This window comes from Triticum urartu, chromosome 4A, assembly GCF_056163025.1.
Source record: "Triticum urartu cultivar PI428250 chromosome 4A, HENAU_Tu73, whole genome shotgun sequence".
Classification (NCBI taxonomy): domain Eukaryota; kingdom Viridiplantae; phylum Streptophyta; class Magnoliopsida; order Poales; family Poaceae; genus Triticum; species Triticum urartu.
In genome coordinates, this window is record NC_141876.1 from 42,269,405 (window position 1) to 42,278,646 (window position 9,242).

At 45.7% G+C, this 9,242-nt stretch overlaps 1 protein-coding gene across 1 annotated transcript; it reads right to left on the reverse strand.

Annotated features, from left to right (window-relative positions):
• Positions 1 to 2,437: 2,437 nt before the first annotated feature.
• LOC125553483 (uncharacterized) lies at positions 2,438 to 8,475 on the reverse strand. The gene is made up of 7 exons (XM_087517678.1): positions 7,780 to 8,475; positions 6,806 to 6,998; positions 6,600 to 6,730; positions 4,162 to 4,303; positions 3,157 to 4,074; positions 2,774 to 3,072; positions 2,438 to 2,695 (listed from the first exon to the last, which is right to left on the reverse strand). Exons 1-4 carry the CDS (start codon positions 8,247 to 8,249, stop codon positions 4,279 to 4,281), a joined length of 819 nt encoding a protein of 272 aa, XP_087373804.1. The 5' UTR covers positions 8,250 to 8,475; the 3' UTR covers positions 2,438 to 2,695; positions 2,774 to 3,072; positions 3,157 to 4,074; positions 4,162 to 4,278.
• Between the last annotated feature and the right edge of the window lie 767 nt (positions 8,476 to 9,242).

The following is a 9,242-nucleotide window of genomic DNA, read 5'->3' on the forward strand; positions in this document are numbered from 1 at the left end:
TGGGCCGAAGTAGGACTTTTCGGCCACAGCTAGGCCGAAGTAGAGTTTTCGGCCATCTCCTGGCCGAAGTATGACTTTTCGGCCACACATAGGCCGAAGTAGGACTTTTTGGTCAAGTCTTGGCCAAAATAGACTTTTTGGTCAAGTCTAGGCCGAAAAATACTTTTTTGTCTCATGTAGGCCGAAGTTGCATGGCTCATACAATACACTGAAATGTATTTTCTCGCCACCCGTTTCCTGCCAACCCCTTCCCGCCATATGTTCCCGCCAATCCCTTCCCGCCTTATTTTCCCGCCAATCCCTTCCCGCCTTATTTCCCCGCCAATCCCTTCCCGCCTTATTTTCCCGTCAACCCTTTCCCGCCATACCGCAGTTATTCTTTCCCGCCATTTTCTCCTCTGTATCTATAAAAACCCCTTCAGGCGGAGGTGGATAAGCATTCCAGTGTAGTGTAGTCGAGATGTCCCATTATCCATTCAATCGTAGTTTTCACCCTGAGATGAGCAGCACTCTGCTGAGTCTAGCTACCGATTTCAGGATGGACAATAGGATAGTTCCATGGGACGAACTCACCAGTAGTGACACCATAATGAATGAGTTGGCTCACGAATTACGTAGGTCTGGGTGGCCTGAAAGGACCTATGACGAGGTACGTAAAGAACTTCTTAGGTTGCATGAAAGGTGGAAGAAGGTGGTGGAGCCGAAGAGTGAAACTTTCAGAAGGACTGCAGAAAAGCATCCATTTTTATGGACTGAGGAGAGCGAGGACGACAATGATATCTTCATGCCGCCGCTTCCGGGTTCTGCATCGTCGAAGGGCAAGAGTTCTGCATCGTCCAAAGGAAAGAGTTCTGCATCCTCGAAGGGCAAGAGTTCTGTATCGACCAAGGGCAAGAGTTCTGCATCGACGAAGGGCAAGAGGAGCGCATCGTCGAAGGGCAAGAGGGCTGCATCAACGGAGGATGACGATGATGACTTCATGTAGTATGTAAGATGTATTCCAGTTGTACCGTTTCATTCAGATGTATTTGCATTATTAGTTCGTATTGTATTATTGTAGGGCATTATGTTCTATCTGAATTTCATTTTGTAGTATGTAAGATGTATTGCACAAGTTCAGCCGCACCGTTTAATTCAGATGTACTTGTATCTTAATTATCGGTTGTAGTCTATTTGGAAATGTAACTGGAATAAGAATGCGAATTAATAGTAATATGTCTCTTGCATACATAAAACAATATATGTCTCCTGATCACATAGAAGCAAGTGCGATAGTAACACATACATGAACATGTCTCATACATAAATACTGACACACAGCTGCGAATAGTCTGAAACTAACATAGATAATGAGTCATACATAGATAGATAAGCATATCACTGCGGGGGACGACGACGAGTCTGGGTCTTCCTCGAGCGAGGACCGGAAGGCGATAAGCGCTGAGGCGGTGGACGAGGCCCGCGATAACCACGACCATAGTTAACCTCGTCTGTCACGGTCTGTGTCTCCTGCGTCGGTGGTGGTGGTGGAGTGTGAAACACTGTCTGCGAGAAGCCATAAATGTTTGTAGCTTCATCATCATCCTCGCGGTCGCCCTCAAAGTACGAAGCACCACCACTAAGGATCGGTGACTGCTCTGAATGCATGAACGGTTGCGACTGGTTGCCACCTGCGGTAAAGTAAAATTGATACAAATGCATGAACGAAGCACCACCAGTAAGCATCAGTGACTGCTGAGAATGCAAGAACGATTACTACACTGTTCAAAAGAATGTAGTGAGTAGTGTTACCTAGATTCATCTGCTAATGCCAGTAAGCGCTCCCTAGCTGTGAAGGAGGTGGCTCATGTCAGGAAGAGCTCCCTGGCTGTGAAGGAGGTGGCTCATGCCAGGAAGAGCTCCCTGGCTGTGAATGAGGTGGCTCATGCCAGGAAGATCTCCCTGGCTGTAAAGGAGGTGGCTCATGCCAGGAAGAGCTCCCTGGCTGTGAAGGAGGTGGCTCATGCCAGGAAGATCTCCCTGGCTGTGAAGGACGAGGTTCTGCATGGTGCACAGAGGGTCGTGGTTCTGAACGGTGCACAGAGGGGCGTGGTTCTGAATGTTGTACAGAGGGACGTGGCGGACGATGTGCTGGAGGAGGAAGTGCAACATCCGAAGTCCGTCTACACGTAACAGCTACGTAAATCCCGCGTAGCTTGTCATCAAGACGCCTCAACCATGAGACGCCCTCTCACAGTGGGATAGTTTCTCCCCTCTGAAAGCGCCGCATTAAAGCGGAAACCTCCTCTCGCGCCTGTAGTGTCAAGTCACCCTGTACACAAAGAATTAACCAATTATATCCTCGTTGTATGATAGACACCACGAATAGACAACCAAGCGAATATGTCCAGATTAACAAAAGACTTAACATATGAGAACCAAGGCATTTACGGCGTGGTGTCTGGTTCCCACAACAGAGGCAGTTGGGTACATATCGCTGGTGAGAGGGGCTTCGATCTGATCAGGAGCAGCTGATGGAACCAAGTAGATCCTCGTTGTATGCCGGTAACGCTGCAGATACAACCCGAACATTTCCCAGTTAAAGGGCCGAACCTCACCCCAGATATTTGTCGCAGCGGTAGTCCATTCGTCAACGTAAGGGGTGATGCTCTGAAGCCAATAAGCCATGGACTTGTTTCCTCCTAGGCGACTGTCCCTGAGATTGACATGCGCGATACATGATTAGGTATATTATGAATGCAGAGCTGCCAACTAAAATAGTATTAGTACTTACTTGTGCACGTGGTCTGGCAAGTGTGGAATATCTGGAATCTCAGGCTGTTGATATAGACCGAACTGTTTCATCACCCTATGAAGAGACATCTCCTCAACCGTCACGTCGAACACCAACTTGGCCTTGGTCATCCAAAAGTGTCGATCTCTAGTGCACAATCCAGAAATCCCAACTGGATACCTCGATGATATAGCCTGAGGCGAGTATGGCTCCCAAATAACTTGATCCTCGTGCAAACTATCAAACTGCGCCATGAAGGACGGGTAGCATCCCCTAACCTGAGTATGCACAAACTGTCTCTGTGCATGACAACAAATAAGCATTAGTAATACTATTGAATGGCAAGAAATAATTGAATTAATTGTTACTTAATATAAAAGTACCTCTCGCCGTGTCCAAACAAATCCCATAGTAGGTAAGTCGCCGATAGTAGGCACATAAGTCCCCGCTAAGTCCTCCAAACCAAAAGGTTTATCAACGTAGACATAGGGTCGTCCAATAGGGAATCTCTCGTATGATCAGAGCTGCAACAATAATGGACATCCAACATGACTAGATTTTCTAGACTTCAACAAGCAAGCTTTGCACAGGCCTCTGTACGTAGCCGCTAACACAGCAGAACCAAAACTCCTCTATAGAATATCCGCAGGGCAACGTGCGTCAGCTATCTCTCGTGCAATACCAATGAGTCGTGCATCGACAGTGGTCACGTGGTTCTCCGTAAACATTGTCTTGCCGAACAGCCAAAGAATATATGCCTCTAGGGACCGGTCAATTTGTGCCTCCGACAACTGAACGTTGGGATGTCCTAACGAGACAATCTACATAGAAACGTAATAATTGTATGAACATCGGACAACTAAAAAACAATATTTGTTTAAGTGGTCGTGATGGTTACCTGAAACTGGCTCAACCATCTAAAAAGAGGTCCATGAGGATCGTTGTCTATGGCCCTAGTAGTCGGGACCGCGGCCAAAAAACGGGTCTGCATCGCTGCTTGCCACCCAGATTCTGCCTCTAAGGGACCTATGGCAAAACCGGCCAGAGGTAATCCCAACAAGTAAGACACATCCTGTAAAGTAGGCGCCATCTCTCCCCAGGTAAAGTGAAACGTATGTGTCTCTGGTCTCCATCTATCTACTAAGCAGGTAAGGAGTGACTTGTCGTAAGAGAAACGGTTCACTTGCCTCTTGTGTAACTGCAATGGTTCACCTGCCTCATCTAAGTCCGGACCATCAATCCACTCATCCAATGTACCCTCAACCAGCCGTGCCAAGGGTAGAAGTCCTGCCCAACTTAACCTACAAAATAAAGAGATTGTTAGCGGTTATGAAAAGTATGTCAAACATAGTAAGTCATTATATGGACTCCATTATATGCACACATACCTATCAACCCATGAATCGTGTATCAGCCAGTTAGTCTTTGGGGTACGAGTGACCAACACGTCTAAATTGTTGCCCGCTTCCGTAAGGGCGCCCCGGTGCTTTCTATCGATGTTACCATTAAGCAACGGATACGAAGACATATCTGCAATTCAAACAACAAATCTCAGGTGCAAATAGAACATAGTACGGCATATTACAAATTATAACATAGTCCTGACATATTACGAATAAAAACATAGTCCTGACATATTACATATTAAAACATAGTCCTGACATATTACAAATTAAAACATAGTCCTGACATATTACAAATTAAAACATAGTCCTGACATATTACAAATTAAAACATAGTCCTGACATATTACATATTAAAACATAGTCCTGACATATTACATATTAAAACATAGTCCTGACATATTATATATTAAAACCCACTACGACACATTATATAGCTTGTGAGTTATTTCTTCCTCGTCCGCCCCTTCGGCCTCGACTGCCACGACCACGTCCGCCTCTTGCTCCTGTTGTCGCAGCCGTCGATGTGGAAGCACTCGTCGATGCGGAAGCACCATCTTTGTTCAGGTCGGGACAATATTTCATCCTATGCCCATAAGCCGCGCATAACAAATATTGTCTGGTTGCTCCACCAGCTTCAGACTGGTCCATATCGTTCCGGATGCGACGGGCCTTTCGTCTCCCCCTACTTGTTCGCCGAAGGTCTGGATGCGGGATGTATACTCTCTCACGTCGTTTACCTTGTTGAAATTGCTGACGAGTCTAAACCCTGTCATCTCGCCTGTCCAGGTGTTGAGCACTGCCTCTTTTAAATAGTATGGGGACACGAAGGATATAGCATCCAACTCAATCTGGCCACAGGCAGCCAACACATGAGAGCAAGGTAGGTGCAACAACTTCGGTTTGTTGCATGTACACTCACACGTTGGATAAAATTCCGTTCCAATTTTTACCTCGTGTGTCTTCACCTCATTTCCAGAACCAAAACCATCGGTAGGAAGCTGAACCTCATACCTCCTTTCTTGATTCCCTATGAGTCTGACAGTGTGCTTCTTTGCTTTCTCTATCTTCTTTGCCATGTATTCCATGACACGGCTACAATAAGGTGTGTTCTGATTATCTTCAATATGCTTCTTTGCTAACTCGTGCCTTTCTCTGAAATATCTCAAAGTGCCATGGAATACAGCCTCCACAATAGCTGTGAGTGGCAATGCTCTATTCCCTCTCAGCACAAAGTTATACACCTCTGCAAGATTGGTTGTCATGTGGCCATACCTAGCTCCATGTGTGTCATGCAGCAAAGACCAATTCATTGGAGGCTCTTTCTCTATCCACTCAGAAAAATTCTTTATTGCCCTTCCCTTCTTTCTTTTAGTATTAGGAGGGTCAATTGCTGGCAAGTCACAAAGACCTACTGGCTCCTCTAACTCCGCGATGAGTGCTGCTAATTTAACCTGATCTTCTTCCATTTTCTTCCTCGCACGGACCTGCTTCTTAGTAAACTCATCTAGTTTTGACCAAATAAATTCATATTTCCGCTGCTGGCTCTGCTTGCATAATTTTTTAAACAAGTTCATCAACCGCTTGTTCTTGAACTGTGAGAAAAAATTAGCCCCAAGATGGCGCATGCACCACCGGCCCTGCAAGTCCCTCCAAGGTGTTGCTTCGTCATCTGCTGGATTATGAAGTGTCTTCACGGCCTTCAATATACCATCATGTCTGTCATGAATGACACACACGTTTGTTCGGTCCTTCACGATGGCAATTTTCACTTGGCGGAAGAACCATACCCAGCTGAGAAAGTTCTCACCCTCCACAAATGCCATGGCAAGTGGGATGATTTGATTGTTCCCGTCCACACCAATAGCAGTCAGGATTTGCCCTCTATACTGACCGGTCAGGAATGTACCATCCACAAACATAACAGGAGGACAATGCCGAAAAGCTTCGATGCACATAGCAAAAGAGAAGAACACTCGTTTCAACACCTTGAAATCTGGTATACTCAGCAACCTCATGTGTTGTACGTTCACATAAGTGTCGGGATTCCTCTCCTTCAGTATGCCCAGGAGACGGACAACATTATCATATGAGTCGAAGAACGTCCCAAACCTTTCCTCCATAGCCTTCTGCTTAGCCCTCCAAGCCTTCCCATAAGGAATGACATAATTCCATCTGACCTTCACTGCTGTCTGGATGTGTTTTGCTTTCATATCTTTCTTCTCTAGTATCTCAGTATACATGAGTTGCGCAATGAGACTTGAAGTCAGGTTCGGATGCTTGACCAGCAGTTTCATAAGGAATGACATAAATTCCCATAAGAATGCTTGCAGATCTCTCCTTTTATTACTATGATAATATGGACCTAGTAAAATGATCGGACTTGAAATGTCGCAAACAGATGGGAGCTAAAGAACACTTACATGTATATATAGTTTTTAAGGCCGACTTCTTCCATTTTTGTAACCCATTGATCGAGTATCATGGTAGGAACAGCAATAATTACCCTTCTCATCAAATTTGATTGAATCAGACCTGCTATAAAGGCTAATATCTATACACCCAAAGAAAAAAATAGATTAGAAGGTCAAATAGTATGCAGAAAACCAAAATACAACACAACCAGCACCTGGAAGGTTTTGCCCAGCCCCATGTCATCCGCCAATAAACCACCCTTTCCACAGCAATGAATTCTCCACAACCACTTCAACCCTTCCTTCTGATGATGTTCTAGTTTTGAATAGACTTTCATGTCCAAGATGAAGGGCTTCTTGATTGTAGATCCTAAAGGTTTCATAGTGAAGTTCATCCTAGTATCGCCCCTTCCAAGAATGTGAGATACATCAGTCAAATTCTAGAATATTCATGATACACAAATAGAAAACATTTGCAAACATTAGTTATTTTTTTAGATTTTGTTTGAAAAGGAGAGAGCAAGAGGTTTCTCCAGTGTTTGCCCAATCTTATATTACTTATGTCCAAATTTCATTCTCATTCCTCCTATTCAGCTCTAGAAAATTTGCAGATAGGAACAAATATTTTGTTTCATCTCGCTTCTAATATAAATCAGTTGTCACAGTAGCAACTTATGCATGTTGTTCTAGATCTGATGGATATGGTGGATCATTGCCAGATGTCCATTGCATGGTGGAGGCAAAATATTCAATATGAATCAGTGCTCATTCATACTTACCCTAGCTCTTTGATGGTGGAGCATATATGAATGGATTATTTTCATTTCTAACTAACGGTTGTATAAGATAACTAATAATACCTCAGCCTGCTGATCAAACTAAATACCCGATTGGTGATAGTTAAATTAAATAGCTGCAAACCAAATAGACCTAAACATTTTGCCCAAAAAAACGATAGTTCCAGGGTCTGTTCGGCTTGCTGCGCACACTAGCCCAACCAAAAAATTGGCTGCCTATGCATTCTTGGTCAATGTTGGGTTTGTAGAGATCTCATGGCCACAAAATTGGCAAGCCAACTCTTGTCGACATTAGCTAGGGTAGTGTGGGCAAGCACCCTAACTAAACATAACCTGATCTAATAGATAGATTAGGGGTAACGATGCATGAATCTGCACAGGCATAGACGCACCTGTCAGATCTGTTCCCCAATGCAGGAGGGCACGAGGAAGGGAGAGGCCGAGGAGAGGTGCGGGTCTGTGCAGCCCGGCGGGCATCTGCCATAAATCCCCGACGTGCGTCCTTCATGAATGCCGTGGAAGACATCGGTCTCTCAATGGCCTGCTCCGAGGCGACCTTTTTCCCCTTGTCGACGAAGGGGGGAAAGGGGGGGAGGGCCTCCACGGCCGCGCGAGAAGGCGGCGCCGGCCGTCTCGCCACAGTCTGTAACGGAGTGCTTGCCCTTGCCCGTGCCGGGGAAGCGAGGCGGAGAGGCAAGGCGGCGGCCGCCGCGCGAGGAAACGACGACGGCCGTATCGTCACACTCTGAGTGCTTGCTCTTGCCCGTGCTGAGAAAGCGAGGCGGGGGGTAAGGCTACCGCGGTCGCGGCCGCGCGAGGGTGGATCGCCGCCGGTGCGATTAGGGTGAGACTTTCCGGCCATCGGCAGAGGAGGAGGTTGAGATCAGATGGGCGAGGAGGCACCGGCGGGAAGCGTGAGGCGGCGGTGGGAGGTTTGGGAGGGTTTTACTTCTAAACCCGCACGGATCGGATTTCTGCTGCCTGTGCTGCGGTTAGTCATCTGCTGAATGGGCTATTTGGGCTGATACTGCAGTTGGGCCTATCATTTGTCTCTAATTTCGGGGATCTCACCCGCACAACACGTTTTCTCGGCCGTTGGATCCGTGCGTGCTTCCTGGATGGGCCGTGGACTGGTCGCTCGTTGCAAAGTGGGCTGCTACTGAATCAATGTGACGCGTGTTGTGCAAGATAGTTTTTTTTTTCGGGAAACTTTGGAGCTTTATATATTCAACTAATGCATTCTTGTTGCAGTCCGCCAAAAGGGTGCTGATCAGGAAGCTTGGAGTCTCATCGATCAAACTTTCGGACACACTTGCCCCCTCCGTCTTTGAAAGAGTGTACTTTCATTGTTGGAGAGTCAAACTATCTCAAAGGTTGACCGAGTTTATACAAAAAAATGTCAATGCTTGTGAAACCAAATAGGTATATGACAATAATATATTTTATCTTGAATCTAATTCTACTAATTTGATGGTATAAATGTTGGTCTATTATTGTGTAAATGCGGTCAAACATAAAAAAAATTGACTTTTCAACAAAGTTGAAAGTACACTCTTTCAAGGACGGACGGAGTAGCGTGCAAGCTCGCTTAGCATACAAATGGGTCGGTACATTGGCTGATCTATAAATGTGTTGAATTATTACAAAGAAATTAATATGAAGGGATAGCTCTCTAATTTCACTTAAAAGCGGTGCCACGAAAGAAATCGCTGGCAACCGGGTATTCCATAGCTCGACTAGTTGAAGGCAGTCGGTCTCCATAAGCACCTGCGTGAATCCATGAATATTGGCAAGTTTGAAAACATCTCGCAGTGCTAGCGCCTCCATGACCAACGGATTCGGCACGCCGGGATAT

Bases quoted from the DNA above. Each gene is read 5' to 3' on its own strand.
- LOC125553483 (XM_087517678.1), bottom strand. From the start codon at position 8,249: ATGGCCGGAAAGTCTCACCCTAATCGCACCGGCGGCGATCCACCCTCG. The intron at 6,731-6,805 runs GTGCTGGTTGTG...TTGGGTGTATAG, and splicing joins GGCTGGGCAAAACCTTCCAG to ATATTAGCCTTTATAGCAGG. The intron at 4,304-6,599 runs GTAAGTGTTCTT...TTTGAATTGCAG, and splicing joins CTTAAAAACTATATATACAT to ATATGTCTTCGTATCCGTTG.